General features: G+C 37.5%; 1 protein-coding gene across 1 annotated transcript in view; it reads left to right on the top strand.

Moving 5' to 3' along the window:
* The window catches only part of LOC107717564 (semaphorin-6B-like), a 132925-nt gene that overhangs the window by 56679 nt on the left and 48402 nt on the right, over positions 1-27844 (top strand). Inside the window, exons 4-7 of the mRNA XM_016524354.1 lie at positions 18236-18359; positions 19756-19870; positions 24708-24768; positions 24851-24913. Of these exons, the coding sequence (XP_016379840.1) occupies positions 18254-18359; positions 19756-19870; positions 24708-24768; positions 24851-24913 (345 nt within the window). The 5' untranslated portion in view covers positions 18236-18253. The remainder of the gene's footprint in view (positions 1-18235; positions 18360-19755; positions 19871-24707; positions 24769-24850; positions 24914-27844) is intronic.

Genomic DNA, 27844 nt, shown 5'->3' on the forward strand with positions numbered 1-27844 from the left:
GATTTCGATTTTCTTTCTAAGAACTATAATTGACAGCATATACAAACAAAAATCTACTTTTCTTCAACGCAAAGTTTTATTTTCATAAAAAAACAAGTAAAAAGTCATTAATAAAACAAGAACAAATACAAAAATTGCAATGCAATAGAATAAAGAGAGCTATGAAACTAAGTTTTTCAGGTTAAGTAAGTTTTTATTCAGTTAAGAAATACTACAGAAATTAAAGTAATCAAATGTAAAATAACACATTCAGTGTTATTTTACATTTGATTTTAATTTCTGTGGTCTTCATTGTAAAAATTAAATACAGATTAATGCTTACCATTAAAGTTATAAAACGTATTCAGTCAAGAGCAGAAAGTGATTTTCTTTGTCTTTTGTTCTTTGATTAACATGACAGACAGCAGCAGGAATATTGGACTGCGGTTCCTTTAAGAGTTTATCCACGGACCCAATATTCTGTTACACAACATGCGTTCTCTTTCTCAACTATTTAACGTTCCAAAACTGACCGTGTTTAACTGGATACTGGCCAAGACGGGCATTTTGACATTATTTTGTATGTATTTGAACGTTTTAGCGCAGTTAGCCACTCATTTTGGTATTTGTGGCTCACAAGCTGTTTGAGACGGAGCGTGGCTTGTGCGCTCCACTAATATAGACCAGTGGTGCTGCGCGTGCTTCTGGTGTAAGTGCGAAACCTGCGGGAATGACTAAAATAATGCACAATACAAGCACTATTTAACCGGAGCGAATGAGACGTGTGTGAGAGAGAAGGGGTCGTCGGAGAGAAGAGAGCGAGAATGCGCGGCTGACGTTATTGCCTGTGCCGCTGGTAACAAAACGGATCGGCTCGAAATCGGAAAGAAGTGAGACTGACCGACCGATGCACAATACAAGCACTATTTAACCGGAGCGAATGAGACGTGTGTGAGAGAGAAGGGGTCGTTGGAGAGAAGAGAGCGAGAATGCGCGGCTGACGTTATTGTCTGTGCCGCTGGTAACAAAACGGATCGGCTCGAAATCGGAAAGAAGTGAGACTGACCGGCCAATCACCGATCCGGGCCGATTATGAGGAAAATCGGCCGATTCCGATCCCTGGCCGATCAATCGGTGCATCTCTACTTTTGAGACTCAAGTTTCAAGACTGCGCAATCCGACACAGACGCCTTGCCGTCGTGGGAGTTTTTTGGCACACGTCAGCATGACATCAGAGCAAGTCGGACGTAACTCGGACACTTTTCTAACTGGCATGCATCTCGCGGTGATCGGTTCTGCGCAGATTTTGCTCATCTCAAACAAGCCTATTATAATGCAATGACACTTACATCATCATCGCATCTCACCACTGCACCACTGATAAGGCCTGCCTCCTTAGCGCACACCTAAAATTCGAATGCAACGTTTTTGCATTCGAATGTGGATTTTTATTTTAAATTCGACGAATAATCGAAATTCGAATGTTTTTTGACAGCCCTAATGGCTACGTTCACACTGTCAGTTTTTGGGATTGACAACCTCATTTACTTACAAGTGTGAGTCTCGAAATATCCCGTTCATACAGAAGCTTACAGTAGCATTTGGAATACTGTCTGTATGAACGTGAAACGGGAGTCAAGCCTGTATTCCTTACCAGTAAACATAGCAACAGTGACCAGAGTCAAATCAAAGATGACGTCCATAATACTGAAAGTTTTATCACTTCTGACTAGGGCTGCTGCCCAATAGTCAACTAACCGTTAGTCGACCAGGAGAGGCTTGGTCAACCAAAATGTTATTAGTCGCTTAATCGCAGAAAAAATATAAATAAATAAAAATCCACATTGGCGAAGTCACGCAGATCGTTAACGGCTGGTCTATGTGATAGGCTAATACAGTACATCGGGCAGGACATCCAAATGCTCGCCTGTCATTCATCGACTTCAAATATGGCTTATCATCTGAAATATGCAAGTAGCAGCAACTTTATATGGCTGCTCAATCTAATGTTAACCTAGAGAAATGCGTGCTTGGTGTCTGTGCGGAGTGTGGAAGCTGAACACGCTCACTGCAGGACAGATGGAGGCGCCGGTGTGCTCACTTGCACTTAAAATACTCCCTCATTTTTGCTCATACAGATAAGAGTAATACACCTTTCGAATCTGTAAAGACTCCACTTTTATTTGTGTGCACTCACAATAACAACAAATCATTGCACTTTTGTAAAATAATGAAAGCAAACAGGAGGATGCCGTCTCGATCTCTGTGAACTTGAGCGCGAAACTCCGTGTATGCTTGCCTTACAGACATAAAAAATATATCTATAGAGACTGACATGTCTACTTTCAAATAAACCAACTGAAATGGAAAACAAATATTCTCTAATTTATCCATATGAAACATGCATACAGGCGCATTACTACTGCGGAGATGACGAGTCAGTTTCGCCGACTTCATCTCTTAAACCGAAAACAAAGAAAGCTAGTTTATCGATGAATTATTAAAATGTTAATGCTGCCTCCTTGCTGTTTTCCCTGACACATTCATAATCATTACTTCTGCCGGTGCTGTGGCAAGCTTTGTGCATGCACTTGAGTGGTTATTAGGCAATGTAGGCAATTAAAGGCTCATTAATATGATTTATTTGTTTATTAATAAACGTGCGATTAGTCAACTAATGCTTCAAATGAACGACTACTAGTCGACTAGAAAAATCTTTAGTCGAGGTCAGCCCTACTTCTGACATGACATGAGTCCAATCGAGCTGTGAGTTCTTCCTCAAATCTTCATTAACCGACAGCAGCTTTTATTTGGGTAGAGAGCAGAGCATATTTGAGTCGCGCGCAGAACACAAAACTGACGGGAGCGGCTCCGGTGGAAAACTAAATCTAAAACTTTCAGATGACACACAGCTCATTTCTCTGTCACTGTAAGTTACCGAAACCACACATGAAAGCACGTAACATACATTAGACGCGCGTTTGTGCAGCAGATTGGCTCTCTCGCACTGTATGACATGACAGACAACTAGCTGTCCAGTCCTATTCCGTTTACACAGCGCGTGTGTTCCGAGAATGCGCTTGTGAATCCTGAAAATGTACGAGTGTGAGTTCGGTTACAGAATGCAGTTGTCACACCCGTAAATAACCGTACTGTGTGTGACCGTAGCTGTATTAAGGACTCAAATACAGGACTGACAACCATATTCTGCTGCTGTTTGAATGTGGCCAATGTCTGTTTCTCATGCACCAAAAAGAACTGTATCATGAGCATCATTCATTTGGGAACCAGACTACCCTTGTGCTGTATGTATCCGCTAAAAAAAAAGACTCAGTCATTTGTTCAAAAATTAGTTAAACTAAACTGAATGGTTTTGATTCACTAAAAAGAGCTTGTCCATAAGAGTCATTTGTTCAGGAATCATATTACTCTAGTCATGCTATGTGGTTTTGATTCACCAAAAAAAAAATTTTAAAAAAAAATTGCTCATAAGGATCATTTGTTCAAATTCAATATCAATTCAGAAACACTGCTATTATGATTACACATTATTATGAGTATGGTTCTGATACACTAAAAAGCAATGGTTTATAAGAGTAATTTGTTCAGGAATCATACTATAGTAATAATGTTTTATGGTTTTGTTTCACTTAAAAGGCCTGGGTTATAAGAGTCGGGAAAAGAACCACACTAGTCATTCTGCATGGTTTCACTAAAAAACAGTTCATTAGAATCATTTATTTGGACATCAGACTGTAGTGTGTTTTTTTTTTTATTTGCAAACTGACTCATCACAGTAGCTTGTTCGTGAATCACACCGTACTGTTGGCTGTGTTGTGTGCTGTAGGTTTAGAAGTGGACCATCCATCCATTCATCAGTGATGAGAGAGTGAATCCAATGTGCCTTTTTGAACAGCGTGTAATTCAATACTTTTCAATACCCTTGAGTGAGTTCCCACTCACATTGATGACACATACTGTATCCTTTTACAGTAAAACACATGTCGACTTCATCATATACGGGTAGGAAACTACTTAATGTGGCTTTACCAGCACTTTCTGAGGAAGTCTGCTGTTTCCAGCCCACCTCCCCTTCCCTTCCATACCTCTCTTCGAGCATATCATGTAGGACACGCTTGGCTTGACACATAAGGATGTTATGTTTCCCTTCAGTGACCTCACACTCTTCAAGGCTATTGACAATGTTTTTCCACAATGTTCTTGAGCAAGACCACAAAAGAGCCAGTCGGGAGAAAGGCAAGCCATAACACGCTTCGAGGTAAAAGGCTTTATTGATTGTAAACCATTCTCATACAAGTTGAGCACATGAACTAAAGCAGGGCCCACATTATGCGGGATTTAACGTGGATGCTCCAGGCCAATGTATGAATGGAGGAACAAAACCGGCTCACAATTTAAACAAAAAAATCTCACTTTCTGCTCTGCTTTTCGGACACTGTCAGAGATTTTATGGGTGTGTGGAACGATTCACCTGGGAGCAAGTAAACACCAGATATTGTGAAGCAAAAGAAAAGGTCAGCAGGGTCAAGGCTACATCTCTCTCCATCTCATAGCGTATTTATCTGTGTGCCAGTGTTGCATTTCAGGTCTCCAGACGCGCACACACATCCATGTCATCGCCTTTAGGGCTTTTAATGGGCTCTAGGCTTTCATTCTTTCAGCATAATGGTTTCACACTCTGTTAATCCCTCTCTTCTCTTTTTCTTTGCCCATTCTCTCCTTCTTTGTCCTTCTGCACTTTATATTTTCACGAATGCAGGAAGCTTTCACCCCTATTTGCTTGCCACCCCGTGTTGTTTTTGTCTTGCCATCATTTTTGTTGTCTTCTGTCCCTTCCTCTCTCTCTCTCTTTCTCTTTCTGCTTCTTTTTCATCGGAGTGTGTTATTTTTCTCTCTCTGAATGGCTTTGGTTGCTCCATCAGTCTCTGCCTCTGTTATGACTAAATCTGTCCCTCATTTCTCATCTCCTTAGCAACGGACTCAGTAAACATCAAACCTTATTCCATCCATCTTTCCTTCTTTTCATTTGCAGCCCCCACCCCTTCGATGGATCTGATTCAAAAGAAAGGCCGATACAGATCAATCCAAAACAACACAAACGTGCGCTCTCAAAGTGCTTATACACACACGCACATACACCATTCACATTTGATATGCTTTCAGGATGCTGTACGCACACCCTCCACAGAAATCCCTCTCTACAGTGTTTCCATAAACAGAGCGCTGCACAGACAGGCTGTCTGAGGTCTGATAAGGAGTCGTGAGAGAGGACACTGATGGGGAGTGAAAGAGAGGAGGAAGTTTTCCCATGTTCAGCTAAAACGACAATGTACAACCTCCACCCTGTCATAAATAAGCCACGTTGAGATGGCAAAGAGAAAGCAATGTAGAGGCTTTGCAATGAATGCATACCCTGCTCAAAGACCAGCATGATTTTTTTACTGGTTAAGTGGCGTTCTTTGGGTGCTGGTTAGATTAATTTACCTGAAAGTGATAATTCTACCATTTACTCACCCTTACATCATTCCAAAGATGATTCTGTTGAATTGTACTGGTCTGTATGGCTGCAGTGAATTGGTGTCTGCATGGAACTTTTGAGCTTTGGTACTTTGTAGCTTGTATTTTTTTTATATATATTCTTTGTAGTGTAGATTTTTTTTTTTTTCATTTGTTGATGATAATTATATTTAATTGTACATGCTTATTCCACCTATTTTTACATTTAGATTAGATTAACTTTTTCATGTAATGTTCAATTAAAGTTAATACTTAAAAATACTAATTTAATAAAACTAACCTTATAGATTTAATAAATGTAAGCTTTAGCAAATCTCAGAATTTATATTTTCACATTTGTGATGTGATGCCTACATTCACTTCACTGGTTCTGGTCAGTGTCGTTATTGTTAACTAAACATTTTTGGTAATTGAAATAATGCTGAAATTAAATAAAATATAAATATTAGATGAAAAACTTAAAATGTAAATTAGAAATGTCTTGGTAGCTAACTGAAATAAGTTGTAAGTTACTAACTTACGTTATAAGAAGTACCAAAATTACTAAAAACTGAAATGAAAATAAAGCTAAATAGAGATATTATAAACAAATACACTAAATTCTAAACAAAATTAATAAAAAAAGTGCAGAATTACTGCAACTAAAATTGAAAAGAAAAATGGAAAAATAAAAATAAAAGCTGATTCAAAATATTAAACTAAGCGTATTATGTTTAACACTATAATAGTATATAGTAATACCAAAATAACACTGATTTTAGTTTTACCATTTTTTAAATTAGACAAATACAGTATATTATAAAACAATATATTCTGTTCAGAATCCCTAATTTTGACTTAAATTCCTGTTCCTCAGTCCTCAGAAGACTTGTAATATAGTGTATGGACTACTTGTATGGACTACTTGTGATACTTTTTACATGGTTTTTGAAACTAGAAAGCCTCAGTCCCTATTTATTACAAAAGCACAGACCAATATATATTTTTTGAAATTTCTCATTTTGTGTTCCAGGTGAGTCATACAGGTTTGGAACAGCATGAGTTTGAGTAAACAATGGCAGGGTTTTCATTTTAAACTTTAAGAAGCCTGCTGGAAACATCAGCATACCATAGCAGAGAAAAGCATCCAGGCACAACAGTCTTTTCAGCAGGGTATGGATGCAAAATAGCAGAGAAAACTACCCTGACATGTGAGGAAATGAGACAAGAGGAAGGAAAGTAAGAGAATGAGAGAGATGTATAGTTGGGCTGGTTGGTAATGCTCCATTCTGATTATTACGCCTGTCAGCCTGGGTGAGGAATCAGACCCCTCTCTCTCTCTCATCTCAGCCCTGTGCTTGGAGCGCAGCCTGCAACATGCAGATATTCACAACATGTGCATGCGCATCTCTGTGTGTGCCGCCACCTTGTATACTCTATAATTAGCAGGCTCAGAATGGGTTTGATTGGCATGCGTTGTGAATGTTTTCCCTGCTATGCCATGTATCGTTGTGCACTGATGGAGAACTGACATAAATTCATCCTGAAAACGAGAGATCAACATCCTCCCCCCACAAACCTATGCGCATGCACACACCTGTATGGTTCTTTGGATTGGGTGGGAAATTTATCTCAGTAAATTGGGTGAGCAGGTGGCTTATTTTGTGGAGAGAATTTGGGCAATAGGGGAGACTGGGGGGAAGGAGGAGAGAGAGAGGGGAAGGAGGGGGGTACTGACAAACAAGCCACGAGGGAGAGAGAGGAAGAGAGAGAAGAAGAGCAGATGGACAAATGATGAACTGAATAAATATGTGTCCACAGATCGGTGTGTTGGCTGTAAAGACTGCCTGAAGCAGCGCTAGCACTGAGAAACGGAGAGATATGAGCGCTCCCATGCTCATCAATATGCTGCATCTGGAATTTAAACAAGCTCTTTGCACACTAACTCACTCACTGACTGCTGCTTTATGAGTGAATCTGATGGAGAAACATCCGTGTTATATTTCACCCCCCAAATTAGAAGGGGAAAAAAAGAAACAAGGTTTTGCATAATAAAAATGAAGCCAGTTTTAGGACCATAACAATGTTTTGGATTGTGATGTTATTTTCATGGCATATAAGCACATTTTCCTCCAAATTCATATTGCTGGGATGCGCAAATAATGAAAATCAGCATGTCTAGACACAATGGCTGCGTACAGAATTCAGAACTCATTCCTAGACGTGTAGGCATTGTCCTTTGGCCTGTGGAACTAATTTCTTGAAGCACTTGAAAAGAGTTGCTCATCTCACAGTTTTCTGCCGTTTTTGTTTTCGAGTTTTTAAATATGGTGGCTTCTCAGGTACTATGGCATTATGGGATGGAAAATTATCCACTAGATGCACAATTCACAAATGCAGTAGATCATCCAGACATTGTTTACAGAGTGTTTCTTGAAATCTGCACATGCGTAGTAGGGAACTATGCATGGACATTATTTATCAAAATTTAATTAAATTCAATACAACAAAGGCTACTACAGTGTGTACTTATAGTTGCAATTTTACTATTTCATTGATATATAATCATTTTTGCATTATTGTAGCTTTAGGTGTATATGAAAGGTGTTAAAATGTGTAACATTTATATAAAAAATAAAAAAATTCTGTTAATGAAAGACTTAAAATCACAAATATTTTAAATAAAGAAAATTGAGAAGAATATGAACCAGATGTTTCCTATTTTTAGTAAGCTTTCTCTACATCTAGAGCATGTAATGTATTAGTGTAGTAAAGTTAACGAGAGGCAACAAACTGAAACTTAATTCCCAGAGGAGTGATATTTATAAGATGCTCTGCTGAACCATATGCTATGAGGGGAGATGTTTATTGTTTTTCTATGTATTTCTATTCATATGAGCTCAGTAGTGCCGCTCTACTGCAGCGTGCATCATCCCTAAAGACGTTAATTTTGCATGACGAGCGTGACACACATACACTCATGCACACGTCTGCCTATCTCTCCTTCTCTGTTCTCATTCCTCCTAGTAATCTTCCCCCCTCTCTTTCATCCCCGTTTCTCCTCCTCTTCCGACTCCTTCAAAATAATAATAATAAATAAAAAATAAAACCCTGGCAGCTTGTGATGCGCACGATTGAGATATTAGGATTCTGCGGGGTATTTTTGTTAGGTATAATTCACAGCCCCGTGGGAGTCTCAGGCAAGTAAAGCTTGTCAACCCGGGAACTTTGTGATCCTTGCAAGTCGTCTTAGTCATTAGCCTGAACTTTTTCATTTTATTTACGACTGTGCAGTGGATTATCGCCTCCCTGTTTTTGCTTGGCTTGTTTTTACGGCAGTGGATATGATGGATGGGATAGCTTTAATCTTTCAGCAATCTTTTTTCTTTCTTTTAACGACGTAGAGTTGTTTCCATTTCGTCCGTTACGTACATGATTTACGGAGCATGAAGCCTTCAGCCGGGTGAGAGGTCGACCTTGCCACAGTCTGCCGTACTGCGTCTGATGTGTTTATGATGATGTTTGGCCATTAAAAGCTCTCTTATTACTGCCCTCGAGGTGAATTAAAACACAGGACTTTTGCCCGCGACTCCCTATTTTCAATATCTAGCCTGAAATGTTATGAATAGAGTCACGATCCTTTGTAAGATACGCAAGAACCCACATACAGTACAAAAGTTAGTTCCAGGTTCTTGAATCTGTTGATCTGTTCCAGGTTCTTGAATCTGAATTTTCAATTTATATCGTGATTTCAATTTTCATTAAGCAGTTTAAGGGCATTACATTGTTCAAAAGTGACAGTAAAGGCATGTATAATTTTACAAAAGATTTATATATAAATGTTTTTATTTTTAACTTCTATTCGTCAAGGAATCCTAAATTAAGCATGGTTTCCTCAAAAATATTAAGCAGCACACCTGTTTCCAACATTGATGATAATAAGAAATGTATTTTGAGCACCGAATGAGCATATTAGATTGATTTCTGTGTGACACTGAAGACTGGAGTAATGGCTGCTGAAAATTCAGCGTTGCCACCCTAGGAATAAATGAGAATTTAACATATAGGCCTATAGAAAATTTTTCATTTTGTATTGTAATAATATTTCACAATATTGCTGATTTTACTGTATTTTTAATCAAATAAATGCAGCCTCAGTGAGCATAAGAGACTTCTTCTCCAAAACTGGTGTAGTATGATTCCTTTGGGGTATCAAGAACTAACTCGGGGTCAACCGCAGCAGTATGCTCTATTTTGCATCAGATGTTAGTACTGATTAACCAACAGCCCGTATAAGTGAATAGAGCTCAGATGAAACCTGTGGTTTTAATGGTGAAAGACGATTCCACCGTCTTGGAATGGGGCCTGACCTAGAGAAAAGCCAATTTCCCCAGCTGTTAGCTTAGGCACAGTTTGTTCATTTAGCTCTCGTATATTTTCGCCAAAGCTGTTAAGCAGCATCTGTCTACGGTTCTCCCTGTTTCCCGATGTTTGTGTGTGTGTGCAACAGTGCAGCACTAGACCGATTCATCCCGTTTTTGTAGATTGCTGTATTTGTCTGGGTGTTTTTCATGTCTGCAGTGAGTGAAAAATAGCTCAGGGTGTCTCTGCATGAGAAGACGCTGCTCTGCTGGTTCAACCTGACGCCACACTCCATCAATTCAGAATCAGGATTACTGCTCCATGGGAAAAACGTGTGCATTTCTTTTCCCTGTCATGAGTTATGGAATGATGCTGTGTATCTTTATAATTCGACACAAGGTCTTTGACATGAATAGACCATTAAGTAGATCTTTAATTTCATGTTTCATTCACCATGCAAAAATCAAGCAGGAGTCACCAGGCTGCTTTAAACTGCCCTGATGAATGGCTTCGGGGCTTTGACTGTGTCTGGAAAACAACCTATTAAAATGGTTGTGGCAGAACAGGAGAGTGAATTGGACGTCATGCTATCCAGAAACAGGGGGCAGTAAATACTGAATGGCAGTCCAGACCGTGGCTGCTGGTCTCTGATATGGTTTTTGGCTAGCTTGAACCATTCCCCCTGGGGTCAGAGACGGAGGTTAACCGTCTCGGGTCACCGGAGCAGTATTTTAGGTTATGTTCAGGAAAGAAATCAGCCTCCTCTTGGTTTCACTGCTTTGAAAGCATTCCAGGCATTTTTGGCCTCTATCAACATATTCAACTTTCGTCTTCCGATACTACATCCAAATAGCTTTTTCCCCACCTTTCTGCTGTTTTTATTTTCCCTCTTGTTCTCTGCTTTGCTTTGCCACCTTCTTTTAAATGGATAGCTCACCCAAAATAAAAATTTATTTACAAAAAAAGAGAAATCTTAACCCTTTCGCACGTGAGTTTAAAATATTCTAGCTGAGCCCCCAGCGTGAGTTTTTTTTTAGGCGACCGTTATTTTAAAATGTATCGCCTTATTGTTTCCATGGCGACGTGTCATGCTTGTCATGTGACACAACGCAGTCAAAATAGATCTGTATGACACATGGATCGCTTTTATTTAGTTTTTCCAGTTTTATTCAAAATATTCACAAACATGCTCCCTATATTATGAAATATCTGATATTTTCCGATTCTGAAATATGTGCAAGTAAATCTATTTGGTAGTTTAAACACTTTTATATCGACCGTGTTAGTTGATCTATACCGGGTGATGGGCGCCGCCATGTTAGTTCGCGCTGAATCCGAGCTGTGGGATTTACAACACGCAAATTCATCCTCCCCTCCCGAAACACGTCAAAGTAGGTCTCCGGTAAACTGGGAGAAGAGCAGAGTGAACTTTATAGTTACCTACACAATCTGTATATGATATCAATAAAAACATGTCGTCAGATTATATTTGTAAGGATCATTATTGCCGTTTCCATAGACATCAGCGTGTATTTTACAAACTGTAAATATATGGTTTTGCTAGTACTTGTGTATTTAAATGTCTGAAACCTAAAATAAGCATTATATGGTTGAAAACACTGAATATTATATTTGTGATAATATGACAAGCGCTCAGCGCGTCCGATCTGGCTATGCGCCAGGCAAAGCGGGTTGAAAACACTGAATATTATATTTGTGATAATATGACAAGCGCTCAGCGCGTCCGAAAGCGCGAAAGCAGATTTAAATTCAGCAGTTGATGACGTGACGCACTGAAAGTTCTAATCACACCGGTGTGATCGTACGCTTCAGGGACCAGCCTAGAGTGATCACACCGGTGTGATTGTACGCGTCAAAGGGTTAAAAGATGTAGTTCATGCAAAAGTTAAAATTCTGTCATTTATTCGTTCCAGACCTGCATGACTTTTCTGTGGAAAAAAAAAAGAAAAGATATTTTAAAAGTTTCAACTGTTTTTGTCCATGCAATTAAAGTCAGTGAGGTCCAAAACAACCTTGGACTTGACTTTTATTTACACTTATTGACTTTCATTGTTTGGACAAAAACATTATTTTTTATTAAGTCTTTTATTTAAGTCTTATTTTGTATTCCACAGACAAAAGTCAGTCATACAAGTGGGAATGACATGAGGGTGAGTAAATGATGAGTAAATTTTCACCTTTGAATAAAATATATCTTTAAGATTTCTCTTCTTAGGGCTGCACGATATATCGAAATGGAATCGAGATCGCGATTCGACAGAAGCTGCGATTGTCATGCGTATCTTTCAGTCTCTTCTTTTTAGAAAGTTGTTTTTTACTGTGTCTTTTTTTCTTTTTACTGTAATGTTTATTTCTATGCATTTGTTATGATTATTTTTAAAATCCATTGTAGCACTTTGAATTACCATTGTGAAATGTGCTATATAAACAAGCCTGCTTTGCCTTTGGAAAAACAAATTGTCATCCAGGAGTTCATTTGACATAATAATTTGTGATAAACTGCTTGCAAAATGATTGAAAAATGGCTGATTATTATAGAAAACTATATGCTGAGATGCCAAAAAAGAAAAGATGTTGCCTTAGTAGTGGATCAACATGGTTTGCATCCAGGAGCCTTTAAGGCAAATTTGATAATATGAGGTCACAGTGTGGGTTTCATGAGAGGTCAAGGCCAGGCCGTGAAGCAATTTCCCATAGCAAATGTTCTATTGCTGCTGCTTGCAACAGGATGTGCTCTCTGTAGGGGCCTTATGTAAGTGAATTGATCCGTTATAGACTATGAAATGCTGTAGCTGTTCAACTGTGCCAAGACATTCCTTACCTTCAGATTCACAAATTAGAAGAGAATGTCGGATAGTGGTTTAATTTCTGTTCTCTGTGATCATTCGTGGCTGATAATGCATGCGTTAATTCATGCCTTTATTACTGATCACTTCTCTCATTAATGCCATTCTCTACTCTCATTATCAGTTTTTTATCTGGGACACACTTAAATGAAGTTTGCTCTCAAATCCTTAGATGATTTATCATGTTCAAATCCCTTAGGGGTAAGTAATGAAATCAGTGCTATTCTTCCTTTACCCAGAATACTTATCATCTGAACGTTTGTGCTTTTTGAAGGCAGAGAATAGGTCTCATAAATACCTTATTCATACACAAAGCATTTGAATTTCAACCAGGTTTAACGTCCTTGAAATTCCGAGTATGCAGCTTGACATTAGCATGGGGGCGGCTCTCAGATATTCATTCTGCTCATGATCTCCAGCTTGGAGTTGCCACTTCCTTTGTTTTTGCTCTCTGGTCTCAATTGACCAATCATTCCTGAGACTATTGGCAGTAGATCAGAGTTCATTAAGCAGCCTACGCTACCAAGCTATTATTGATTAGCTAAGTGATCTGTTATCTTAAGTAACAGCTTCTCAGTGGTCGGTCAGAGATACTGCCGTCCCGTCCACGCTCCTCTTACGGTATCTTAATGACTTCATTCAGATAATTACCTTCTCAAACGTTCGTAATTACTGTACATTGACAGGGGAAACTCTATAGAGGCATGTGAATCCTATTGTTGTTGGCTTTGGCTAAGCCAAATATTAATTAAAAGTGTTAAAATCTCTAGTTACTAAAAATCAAGTTTTTTTTTTTTATGTTTATTTTCCTAAGTGAGTAAACACTGTAGTGCTGTGGGGTTTTTGAACATTTTGAACAAGATTGAGCTCTCTAATATGTCAACTGACAACTGACTGAGTGTGTGTCAGGTCTACTTGTTGGCTGAACAATGCCATTCTTTTCAGGCCATTCATTTCTGATTAAAGAGGAACACGAAAAATACGAAAATGTTTCCTCCACTACTCTTCAGCAACACTGCAACACCACTACTGAATCTACAGCATAATCAGTGTAGTCTGATTCCTGCATAAAAGGCTCTTATGAGCCAGTAATTTAGCAAATCAAATGCATGCAGACCAGTGTTAATTTCGTCAACGAAGACGATGACGAAAAATATTCGTTAACCAACATTTTTTCTGTGACTAAGACGAGACGTTGACGAGCTAAAACTAATATCTGATGATAAAAACTATGACAAAATTTATGCCACGTCTTCGTTAACAAGACGAGATGGGACTATAATGTTATTTGAGGACTACCGGACATTCAAAATACATCCTATAGGCTACTGTCTTGTCCTTCAAAATGTGCGTCCCTGTCATTGGATTGCAATCGGATGAGGGGCGTTTGCATATCTAGTCTCAGTATGGCAGCCGCAGTGGATGGATAGGCTACCAAAATGCGTAAATACAGTCGGTTATGGATTAAGTGAACTTAAACAGGTGGGTGAAAACTGAACGTGTCGGTATTACATGCTTGCCTTCTGTCTTAAAGGGACAGCATTCCTAATTAAGTACCTATCCATGTCATTAATGTTAACCAACAAAAGGTGTTAAATAAATGTTAAGTAAACTTACTGTATCTGAAAACATGAATTTAATTTGTATCTCTTTTGTATTTGTCTTAGTCTTATTCTGCTTCTTTTTAAAAAATTATAAATTATATATATTATATATGTTATAGGCCTATATGAACAACTATAATTTTTATAAGTTGCTCCCTTTTCACTACTGAAGGGATAAAAGGGATAGTTCACCCAAAAATGAAAATTGTCATCATTTATTCACGTTTTTCCAAATTCAATCCTTGATTCAAATTTCTCATAAGCTTAATTGTTTTGGTCTAAAGAGAGAAGAATTAATGACTATATTTATAATCTAGACTATATCTATAAAATAGCTACCAAAATAAAATGTTGGTAACTGCAGTTTGACTAAAAGTAATGACTAAAAGTTGACAAAAATGCAATGACTTTTCGTCGACTAAAACTATGAAAGACTCAAATGACTAAAATGTGACTAAGACTATTAAGCATTTTCGTCTCAAGATAAAGACTCAGACTAAATCAAAAATGCCTGTCAAAATTAACACTGATGCAGACAGTGCAACCAATGCATCTCATCTCTGAGCAAATGACTCTTTTGAATCGATTCTTTTTAGTAAATCAAACTCATACAACACTCATACAGTATATTTTATCCCTGAAGAAATTACTCTTATGAGTTGGTTCTTTGTAGTGAATCAGACACATACGGCACAACCAGTGTATCATAAATCCTTGAACAAGTAACTTGGTGTGGTCATATGATGTATAATATCTGCGAAAAAGGTCCATTGTCTGTTATAGTGTAGTGATGTATAAAGCTCACACAGAATTCACCTTCAAACCAAGCAGAATTCTGTTGGTCAATGCAGTGAATGCATGTAACCAGTTTGAACCCTTTGCGGTATATTTCACCCTCTTGTGAAATTCCCAATTGCATGGTTTCCTATTGAAATGACTGGATTGCATCCACAAATATTCACCATTTAAGGAGCTAGATTCTTTAAGAGGAATCTGAACCAGAATCAAGAAAATTCCCATCTCTGATGGTAAAGAATTAGCTTTATTTATTAGGACAGCATTGAATGTTAGTACGGTATCAGTGGACCAGCCATGGTACATGAATTGACATTTGCCGTAATTAAAAGTGGAATGGTGTATGTTATATCCAAGCTTGTATTTACTTCACCCCCTCTGCATCTGTTTAGCTTGCTGTCCCCTGAAACTCTATAGCTCAGAGTTTCTAATTATGCTAATTAAATGCGCGAGGCCTGGCGCATACTCGTAAATGATTAATTGTAGCAAGACAATAGAATCACTGATACCAACTTATGGCAGCGTCTTCTAGTTTAAGCTATCCTGTTCCGTCTGCCTTCATTCCCCATTTGGCCTCTTTTCATTTTCTCTCTTTTTCTTCTTCATGTAAGCCTATTGTTGGGCATAATTTGCTGCATTGGGTATTGAACTATTAGTGTGTGGGGCGGCCTTGTTCAGACTTCAATAGCAGGAATTCTAGAAATGTCCTGGAAAGATAGTTAGCCCTGATAAAAAGTCACAAGCCATTTTACTATAGAAATAGACCCACAATGGATGTAGTTGTGTGTGTACATGTACATGTGTGCGTTTTGGACAGCAAGGCCACGCTCTGACAAATGAGAGCTGGCTGCTTTGCATTGTGTTACTCAATTGGCACTTAGCCACAGGAAAATGAGAAGGGTTTTTTTTTTTGAATAAAGAAATTGAGGCTGTCAGATTTTAATACATGTACGTGCCGTCTTAACGCTTTGGCGCTGAAAAGCTCAACTGACGCTGATTTGTTTATGTTTGCACTGTGAATGTAACTAACAGCATTTCCACTAAAGTTTCAAAGCAAATGTTCTCAGCTTGTTAACACTCAAGCAGAGAGCTGAGTACTCATTCATATATTGAGTTTCATGCTATTGAAATCACTGACCACTGTGGAAAATATATCAGAAATGCATGACAACTGGCCTTATAATTTCCCAGGTTTTTCAGTCGTTCTTTTGAACAAATACAGCAGTTCATTGTACAGTTCATTTAAAAGGTATGAAAAGCATGCTGTGCCTTTTCATAAATTCTGGTTTTCCATTATTGACCCTTATGTTCTGTTGAGAATGCCTTTCTGTTTTGTTGTTCAATTTTCTTGATCTGTTCCCCTGGCTTAATCAAAACCCAGTAGAAGTATTATTGAAGTTTTAAAAGGTTCACCCAAAAATAAAAATGTGTTTCAATGAAGACGGAAAGTCAGTTTGGAACAACACAAGGATTTGATTCCATTTTTCATGGAGGAAAACTGAAGTGTGTATCGACTTGATACAGCAATTTTCTGTATGTTTTTCAAACTATTAAAATAGTGTTGGTGTATCTCAAACCAGTAAAAGATAACATGTATCATCTGTCCATTGAAATCTCTTTTTCAGACAGTACCATTACTTTAGACTATTACAGACAATACTATTGTGACAGTTCTCCAGAGCTTCTCTGTGCCTCTCTGAAGTGCAGGGGTAATTTTCCACATAGATTGCATTGCACTTTAATTTTAGTGACATTTGTGTTTCCATCACATCTTCTCTCTTTCTGCTGTATTTTTTTCAAGAGGGCAAGAGTTCCTGTCTATTTTCAGGCATTCAATTTAAAAGTCCATCTCTGCTTGCAGTAACTTTCTCAAGTACACACACATGCAGCCGCACAAAGTTATATGCAAAATAAATAAATACTTAGTACCTACAGTAGGCAGTACTTTAAAGGGATAGTTCACCCAAAAATTTAAATTCTGTCAATTAATTACTCACCCTCTTGTAGTTCCAAACCCATAAGACCTTCGTTCATCTTTGGAACACAAATCAAGATATATTCAAGATATGACCCTCCATAGACAGCAACACGACTACCACGTTCAAGGTCCAGAAAGGTAGTAAGTACATCGTTAAAACAGTCCATGTGACATCAGTAGTTTAACCGTAATTTTATGAACTACTTTATTCAAAATTCTTCTCTAGACCTACAGTGAGCTTCAAGGTTGTTAATCAATGCTATATGCACATTATTTCAACTTTTTAAAATAAAAAAATCATTTTAACAGTAGAATTCCTGGTGAAAAACCAAATGACCCATGATTTTCCAAAAATGTCTACACCAATCAAAGAATTGTAACAAGCAAATCATGCCCACCCATGAAGCACTTTCAATGGCATAATAGAGTCAATATATAGTGATATATACATAATATATAATGAACATCCTTAAATATTTTTGTATATATGTTTCATTTTTTTATTCAGATTGTCATAATGCTTCATGGCATTGTAGTTCTGCTCTTTAATAAAGCTGTCAAGTACGCAGTCCCATACCTTTTTTTCACCCCAAATTATTTTTTTTGCTTCAAATCAAAGTTTGTGATGTTTTGATTCACTGAAGCTGGGTGGTTTGGTTCATGGCTTATAACTCTTTCATGAAGACTTTTTAAAAATCCATATGGTATATATTTGGTGCCTAGCGCATTTCAGATCAGTAATTTCAATGTTTATTTTGGTTAGGATGCTGTCTGTAGCAGTAGACAGCAAGACAGCACTCTAGGTTCTTAAACAGAGCTTCCCACTCACATGTGCTCCGGCCCCCTCCCCAATCCTGGCTCTGTGTGAAGCCCTTTTGTTAGACGTCCGGGCAGTTCAGTCCTGGGTCCCGTGTCTTTGATGACAGTTCTGTGACACACCACACCGACTGGACCATTAGGGCTGACTAGCACAAATTCTATTGGTGGATAACTTAATTACTGATCTTAATCTCTGGGGTGATGTTAGAGATGCTTTAGGATCCATCGGAGTGCTAGTTTAGTTCACAGAAGTGTGCATCCTGCTAAATCTTCTGCCACCTCACCTCACTCTTTTCTCCATGTTCCTGTTATAGTGCCGGAGATCCTCTACCATGACGACTGTGGCCAGATCTTTCATCGGGATCTTCTGGCTCCTGCGGTTGGTGTGTGCGGTCTTCCCTGAGGAACCGGGACCTCTGAACTTTATCCCCACTGAAGGTAACATTGTCTCTGTTTCACATGCAGTCATCAAGGATCAGGGTTGGGCCCGTCTGCACTCTCAGGCTCTCAGCTTTCACTTTCTAATGCAGAGCAGGCATGTGATTGATCACTCATCAATAATATCGATTCCATGCATCCCTGCCTGCAAATCATGCCGGTCTATCTAATCTGAAAGATGAGAAAAGGGAGGGGGTTTATAACGCTCAGGGTAGGAGGATAAAGAGACGAGGAGCTATGGGAAGCTCTAGGGAGAGTCTTATCACATATTGAAAGAGAGGAACAGATAGAGAAGGAGAGTAATAAACAGGGATGTAAAGTACTTGAATATTTGTACTTCATTATTATGATTAAGCATTATTGTGGGAAATTTTGGATCTTGTTCGCAAAATTGCGAGCAATGGTAAATGTGACCAAAAGGTTTTCAAGCTTGTTAGAACTCCCAAAAAGATAAATTTATCTATATATTTAATGTGAGGAAAGAATAATTAAATTGTAATCATGTAAATTTAGGTAAAAATTGGTTTGTTCATGTATTTATATTATATTATTATTATATTATTTTTTTATTTTAACTATTTTTAAATTAAATTAGACATTATTTTACTCTTTTTTTTTTTAAATGTGATCCCTGATCTTGCCTTGATGCTTTTCTACTTACAGATACAACTACATTCAAATATCAAACAACAAAATCAGATATAAAATCATAGTTGTTTGATAATTTAATGAATTTAATGTTTAGAAATTTCCAGTAGCAATCTAAGGTAACAGGTTTCAGGATAATAATTTAAAAATATACACAAATATAGGCAGCTATATATTTTCACATAATGAAAATCATGTGAATTTTATTTTTCATTAATTATTTTTGTTAATATGATTAATAATAACTGGGTTTTTTCATTTACATTTTTCATTTCAATGTACTTTTTCCCCATTTTTGATATTCAATTTTACATTTAACTTAATTTGTTTTACCCCTGATTTTGCTTTTATGTTTTCCTACTTCCAGCTACAATTACATTCAAATATCCAACAACTACAAAACCAGATAGTTGTTTGTTACTTGAAATGTTTAAAATTTAAATTTACCATCTTATTAATGTCATATAACAGGTTTCAGGATAAATGTTATTTTACACCTCTGGCAGCAACACTACTTGACTAGGCCGACAGATGATGAGAACAGACTTTATTTGTGAAAACCACTGAAGAGCAACTAAAGGCAGCTGTCAACATTTTTATCTCAAGTGTGACTCATGAGTGATCGAACGCCTCTCGCCTTAACGGATCACCTCACCCACACCCATAAGTGCAATGAAGAGATGATACAACCCTCTGTCAACCCTTTCCTTTTGTCACTCACTGTCTCATCTACCTCTTTTCTCCTCAGTGGTGAGAAGGTATCCTGTGTTTCTCGGACGACCCCATCACTCATCACTCAGACAGGAGCCCTTACACATTCAGAGGATCCTGCAGGTCAATCGTACCCTTTACATCGGAGCCAGGTAGGGTGTAAAATAATGCTGATTAGCATGTGCGTACCCTGTAATTACCATTATATCAGCATCTGTAATTACCTGCACAGAGATGCGTGTTTAAGTAAATTATGTGACATTCAAAAACAATCTCTCTTGAGATCAAGAGTCTGAATGGCTGCTTCCTGTAGATAGTAATTAAATAGCTATCAAAGCCTTTAAAAGGGATAATTCAGCCAAAAATGAGGATTCTGCCATCATTTACTCAGCTTCATGTTGTTCCAAACTTGTATGCCTTGCTTTCTTCTGTGGAACACAAAAGAAGATATTTTGAAATTTTTTTATTTTTGGCTCATTGACTTTTACTGTTAGGAAAAAAGTCAGTGGGGTCAAAACAGTAAAAACAATCTTCAAAATATCTTTTTTGTGTGTGTGTGTGTGTGTGTGTGTGTGTAAATTGGAATAATGTCAATTTTTGTAATATTTATTTATTGATTTATTTATTTTTATTACATTTTAATTGAATTTTTTAATTTAATTGTACACTATCTTGTTTTATTTTATCCCTGATCTTACCTTGATGCTTTCCTACTTCTGAATACATCTACATTCAAATATCAGCAGATTTTATAGTGTTGCACTATTTGTTATATCAAGTTGTTTTGAAGATAGTTATTTGATAATTGTTTTTGAGTATTTTATTTATTGCAGTTTTGAACTGTAATTACAATAATTCTCACAATGAGAGAAAAATTTAATTTTAAGTGTAAACATTTTAAGTAACAATTTAAGGTAACATCTTTTTCAAAATATATTTTTCCTATTTTTGTGGTCTGCAGAAGAAACCCATACAGGTTTGGAATGACAAGATGGTAAATTAAATTTTTCATTTTAGAGTGAACTGTCCCTTTAAGAAGCATGCTGAGTTATAAATGTAAAACTGTTATAGATGTGAAGTCTGGACACCTGTAGTCTTTTCAGGATTTTAGGCCAGGGTGGGGCTTTGAAAAGATCACGGGGTCAATGATGTTTTTGCTATCCTGCATTTTTTGCCTACCTCACAGGAGCCGGGGTTAGGAATAGATAAACAAAAATACAACTTCATTAGGTTTGGCGCTTTACAAAAATAAGCTGTGTTTTGTGAATTTATGCAACATGCTTCCCAAAAATGGCTGGCACGTCCACTGGGAGAGTTCAAACATATGGTGATAGTTACCAAAAGTTGTAGGGGTCCGGAGGGGGAGGCATCATACTCTAATAAAGACCCACACTGTGTCAGGAAATTACCTGCCCCCTCGACCATGTCAAAAATTAAACCTCAAAAATAAATATATCACAAAGTGCCATATGACTTAAGACACCCAGACTGGGCTATCTCATAAAAAAGGGCAAAAGTCTTTGGCCTAAAGAAGCTCAACTCGAAGCCTGTTGTGTTATTTCGCCTTTAATGGACCAATAAACCTTATATATACACTTTATTCCCCAACTGTAGCTGTCATGATTAAATACAGCCCTTACCTCTTATCAATGGGAAGTGTAATGTACGGTCCAGCCGAGTGACTGTTTTATGTATGCTTTCCAACATGGTGCCACTGTGGCCGACGTAATTCGATGAAATTCAAGCCCCGCTGTGTGCAGTCAGCAAACTGTATGTACCTATCAGTGTCTGAAGTAAATGGAGGTGTTTGCTGTAGCAACTGAAAATGACCTCTGTGGAAAAGGAGATTTATTTAGCCGATGACTCAAGAGGGAGCATTCAATAACAACGGCAACACCGAGTGAAATAAAAAGGAGGCAATACTGCTTAGGTGCAAGGGAGAGAGAGAGTGAGTGAAGTTTCAAGTCAAGGATATAGACAGCCTGGATTGACTGAATAAAGTCTGCAACGGCGTGCTCAAGTGTGATAAGGGGTGCAGGCGGGCTAAATCCTGTTAGCATTAGCATAACCACTCAAGACCATGCCCCAAGAAAGCGGCCAGCCTCTCAACCCCTTTACAGTATTACCTTGCCAACACCTGGTCAGGGATGAGAGTACTGAAGTATTTTATTAAACACGTGCAGTTTCCTCCAGAAATGTCTGGACTCCCACGCAAGTGAATGCAAACTAGCCTCAGACTTGTTGGGGGGAAAAAATCAGTCCAAGCCATAAATAAATACACCCATAAGACAAATGAGGTGTTTCTTTTGTGATCTGTGTAAATAATTAACGTTCCGAGTAACTAGAGGAGGGTGACTTAGATTGCCAGCGGCGACCTGGTTAAGTCACATTAAATCAAGCCTCAGCCACCTCGTAGTGTTTGACCTCGTCAAGAGGTCAAGTCTTTCAATTAGGCTCAGGAGTGAAACTCAACACATTTCACCCTCGAACCTGTCACTAACAGTGCGGGACAGGTTCCGGCTGACCTCTGAGGTCACGGAAACACCGCCTGACTGGCGCACAGCCTCCAACGGTGCAGAGAAATTAAGGACTCAGCTGCCGTCAGGGCTGCTGTGGGACGCGGGAAGAAACGGTTTGAGACTTCCTGTAGTGCTACAATTGACAAATACACTTTCTCTTTTAGCTGTCTGCTTCATAGCTGATGTTAAATATAGTCGGGTCCCCCTCGAGAGATCCTGAGTCTCTCAGGTCCCTTTTATGCTTGTCAGTATGGTCATAAATTTGTAGCACTGAATGAGGGCATAGTATTGTACCAAACACACAGTACTGCATAATACATCCCTCAGCGTTCCTGCATGAGCTGATAAAATATACAATGAATGCAATGTAAGTCGCTTTGGATAAGTGTTTGCCAAATGCATAAATGTAACGTAATGTAATAATACAGTAAAGGTGGCCAAAGGCACTCCATCATTCAGACATTCTACCAATCTAGAGTGAAGAAAGATAGATAGAGTGAGATTAAATCAAATAGGAAAGTTAGAAGTTACAATCCATTATTATGTGGCATTGCCACGTGACTGCTAAGATGTACTGTATGGTTGCTTACTGGATAAAGTCAAAAGAATCCATGCCAGGTTTCTGATATTTTGGTCTCTCTCTGGGATTTAGATATTATCTGCCATGTGAAAATTGCAATTCAAATCTCAAATCTCTTGGAAAGTAAATAAAAAATAGTGCATAAGTAGAACAAAGTTTGGTGAATGAAGTTGTTGTAGTTTATTGCTAGGGTTGTGCAAAATTCAGATTTGAAGAATCCAATCCCATCCATCCATCCATCCATGCATGACTTTAGGCCTACATTGCTTTTCTTGTTAAAAACATTTAATTTGAATTCTGCTTCCTTGCATTTGAATTGTAATTCTGCATCCTGTTTGTTTTAGGAATTGAACTGGAATAAAATAAATGTTCAGTTCAAATCAGAAGAGAACACAGCCTTTGGTTTATGCGCATATCATCTTTCTGAATAAAAAAAAGTATCCACCTTAAGCAAGTGTATATTGTTTTATGCACATTTTGGAAATGATCTTGGTTTTTCCATCCAGCATTTTTATGCAATATTACTAAATTCACATAAGAATATATACATGGAAACTATGCAAGATTAGTTACATGGGGAAATTTTGAAAGAAGATAAAAACTACAGTTTGTGTACGAGATAGTGGAGGTACTGATAAAGAAAGAGTTTTTACTGGCCCCCATCTATTCTATTCTTGCCAATGTTCTGCATGTCTTGACCAAACCATCTGTGTTGTTTGGTAACCTTGTGCAACTATAAAGCCTGTTTTTATATTCATGTAAATGTGAAAGTACCTTTGAACTCCAAACAGACCCCTTGCTTTACTTTGCCGCTTCGGTGATTGTATCTGCTTAAAGTTTGTGCTCTCTAAATAAGGCAAGTACTGTGTAAGTGTATGATAATTTTAACCAGGGCACTTAGGGGCCGCCCTGCTCAGAGAGGGAATGGCCAAAGGGGATTCATTTTAACAAACCACACAGAGAGGGATTAAATAATTCATAGTCAGTCTCGTCAGACACTCTTCAAGAACACACATATACACACACACACACACACACATACACAGTCTACGTTTTTGTTGATGTGTCCACAGAGCAGTGATGCAGATGGAAGGCTGTGAAAGATAAGATCAATACTACTGCAATAACATGGGCTGGTCTGTGAGCTTGGCAAATTCACAGATTACAACATTTCAGACAGAAAAGAGAGAGAGACACACACAAGATTTGAAATTCTCCAAGTCTCTCGTCGGGCCGCGCAGCAGCTCTTAGACCTTGATCAATATTCAGGCATAAACCACGGTACTCTATAACACCAAACACGCCATGATTAAAAGAGATCAGATTCATAGAGACTTTAATAGACAGCGCAAGGTTATAGAAAGATTATTAAAATGGTTGCAGGAAGTGCTGTAGCACTGGATGCTGTGTTCAAGATGAGGAGCTGCATGCAACATGCATGCAGTGTGGGGGTGGGTTATGAATTATGGAGGGGAAATCAGGCAAATCACAATGCACTGAATCATGATTATGTAGGACGAGCTGTGGTGAATCGTTTAACTGAGTGTTTGCACTGAGACGGCGATCAGGGGACAAGAATGTGATCAATTTGTTCAAAATTTGATGAATACATATTATGCTTCGGTATGTGAGGCTAAGGACTTTGACTCTTTAAGAGACTTTTCTTGTTTTAAGCATACACCTAGTTAATCGTTTTCATTTTTTCTTGTTTTAAGTGTAAATTTAATTGTGTTATGTTGTAATAGTAAATGTATTTAGTTTTAAAGAGGTTTAGATGATTAAGACATTTCTGATAAAGATAGAAATTATTTTGCAGTGTTGTGTTACTGTGCTGTGGTGTGGTGGTTCACAATCTCTCGCTCTGTCTCTCTCCTTGTGCTTATGTGTCAGAGATGACCTTTTCCGAGTGGAGCTGGACAACGTGGTGGGAGAAGAGATGTTTTACAGCAAGGTGAGAACAGAAAACACACATGCACACATACTTTATGCTGGAAATGAACAGTCCCTCATTAACGAAGCTCCCTCTGTTACAGAAAAGGACATGGGAATCCAACAAAAATGACATCAGAATTTGCAGAATGAAAGGAAAACATGAGGTGAGTGGAAATTGTCACAAACAGACACACATATTTGGTTTGTATGTGAGAAATATATATATCATTTTACGGTAGACTAGCCATAAAAACAATATTTTAATTCATTAATTTATCTATTTAGAGAACAGTTTTTTCAGGGTTTGTTTTTTTGTCAGATTCAGCAGACTTTTTGGCAGTAATAGCTAGCTATCACATTTATTTTTAAAAGATCATTTTTAATTTTTTAATTTTTAATTTTACATTTACATTTTTACATTTCTAAATATGCATAGTGAGCTGTTTTCATAAGGGCTGGTCCTTGCAATCGAGGCAAAACCTGACCCATATGCAGTGGTGTATAAAGTACCTGAAAGCCATACTCAAGTAAAAGTACAGATATCTTACTAGAAAATGACTTTGGTAGAAGTTGAAGTCACCGTTTAGAATATTACTTGAGTAAAAGTCTTAAAGTATGTGATATTTATTGTACTTAAGTACAAAAAGTATTTTTGAAATCTTACTTAAGTATTGAAAGTAAAAGTACAAGTAAATGCAAAATGGAAAAGAAGCAAACAAATATATATATATAAAAAAATGTTCATACACAGCTTGAGTAGCAAGATTGTGTTCAGTTTTAACGCTTTCATCCATTTTGTATTTTTGGGTAAGAATAAGAAGCACTTCATCCGGTACTTAGTGTCTTTCATTCCAACATAAGAAAACATTTCTGGAATATGAAATAGCATTTAAATGTATTTACACAGTTTAATGTATCTCAGAGGGGACATGGATGCATTTAAACTGCAGTTACAGATGCATAAATAGGCCTAATGTTTAGTTTTTAACACAAAACGTTGAATACTGATATTTGAAATAATTTAAAACATGAAAAAAAATAGTCGAAATGTGAAATTAAAACCGCCAGTAGGTGACAGCAAGTGACTGTTACTCAGTGAGTCATTGAGATTCAACCGATTAATTCAAACGACTGATTCATTCAGAAACAAAGCATTTGACTGTGTTAATGAGTGAATCACTGAATCATTTATTCAACCGATTCATTCAAAAAGCTGATTCATTCAATAAATAAACACCGTCCATTGCTCAGAGACGCAAAACAGTGCTGTGATCTTTGTTTCTATTTTCAACAAAGATCTATTTCTATTTTTGTGATCTATTTTCGTTGGAAAAATTGAGCAAAAACAAGCAATATCATGTCTAAAATGTAGGCTAAGTCACTTATTGCTTTACTGAACTTGTATAAAATGATTATTAAATGTGTTCATGCTGATATCTGCAGAAAAACGGTTCCCTCTGTTACAGAAAAGGACATGGGAATCCAACAAAAATGACATCAGAATTTGCAGAATGAAAGGAAAACATGAGGTGAGTGGAAATTGTCACAAACAGACACACATATTTGGTTTGTATGTGAGAAATATATATATCATTTTACGGTAGACTAGCCATAAAAACAATATTTTAATTCATTAATTTATCTATTTAGAGAACAGTTTTTTCAGGGTTTGTTTTTTTGTCAGATTCAGCAGACTTTTTGGCAGTAATAGCTAGCTATCACATTTATTTTTAAAAGATCATTTTTAATTTTTTAATTTTTAATTTTACATTTACATTTTTACATTTCTAAATATGCATAGTGAGCTGTTTTCATAAGGGCTGGTCCTTGCAATCGAGGCAAAACCTGACCCATATGCAGTGGTGTATAAAGTACCTGAAAGCCATACTCAAGTAAAAGTACAGATATCTTACTAGAAAATGACTTTGGTAGAAGTTGAAGTCACCGTTTAGAATATTACTTGAGTAAAAGTCTTAAAGTATGTGATATTTATTGTACTTAAGTACAAAAAGTATTTTTGAAATCTTACTTAAGTATTGAAAGTAAAAGTACAAGTATATGCAAAATGGAAAAGAAGCAAATAAATATATATAAAAAATGTTCATACACAGCTTGAGTAGCAAGATTGTGTTCAGTTTTAACTCTTTCTTCCATTTTGTGTTTCTGGGTAAGAATAAGAAGCACTTCATCTGGTACTTAGTGTCTTTCATTCCAACACAAGAAAGAATTTCTGGAATCTGAACATTTCTGGAATCTGCATCTGAAATAGCATTTAGATGTATTTACAGTTTATGTCTCTCAGAGGGGACATGGATGCATTTAAACTGCAGTTACAGATGCATAAATAGGCCTAATGTTTTGTTTTTTTAACATAAAACGTTGAATACTGATATTTGAAATAATTTAAAACATGAATAGTCTAAATGTGAAATTAAAACCGCCAGTAGGTGACAGCAAGGGTGACTGTTAATGAGTGAGTCATTGAGATTCAGCCGATTCATTCAAACGACTGAGAACACACAGTCATATCAACAACACTGTTAAACGTTTCCATTTATTCATGTTGAACAATTTTATATGTGCATGTCACATTATTTGTGCCACTGCTCACATTTAAGGTGTCATCACAAGAGCTGCCTGTGGCAAATTTTCAGGAAATCAGTTTTTTCTGTGCTGTGCGCCTTTGCAAAATAGAAAGGGGTGTCAAAAGCTGCCAGCAGTCCCCACAGCTGCCCACGCATGACCACTGCAGATATCTTCCTTTCACACACCCTTTCTGCTTCATCTTCTGGAATGCTGGGTATTTTGTCTGACTTCAATGAGAGTGTAAGGGAGTTTTTATTGAAAGGTGTCTGTGTGGGAAGAGTGAAGGATGACTTAATCCCCTCCAGGCAAGAAACGAGTGAAAAAGAGAGAAAACGACTTATTTAACACTGAAAGTGACACCTGACATTGAATCTGGCTGAAAGAGCGTAAGACAAAAGCATAGCAGAGAGTAAGTGAGATGAGAAATACAAAGAAACGGAGAGAAAGCGAGCTGCTGTCCCACCTGTCTGCCCTAGGGATGGACAAAAAGACAGAGAGAAAGACCCATA

Source organism: Sinocyclocheilus rhinocerous, unplaced genomic scaffold (genome assembly GCF_001515625.1).
Source record: "Sinocyclocheilus rhinocerous isolate Xijiao unplaced genomic scaffold, SAMN03320098_v1.1 scaffold813, whole genome shotgun sequence".
In the NCBI taxonomy this organism is placed as follows: Eukaryota; Metazoa; Chordata; class Actinopteri; order Cypriniformes; family Cyprinidae; genus Sinocyclocheilus; species Sinocyclocheilus rhinocerous.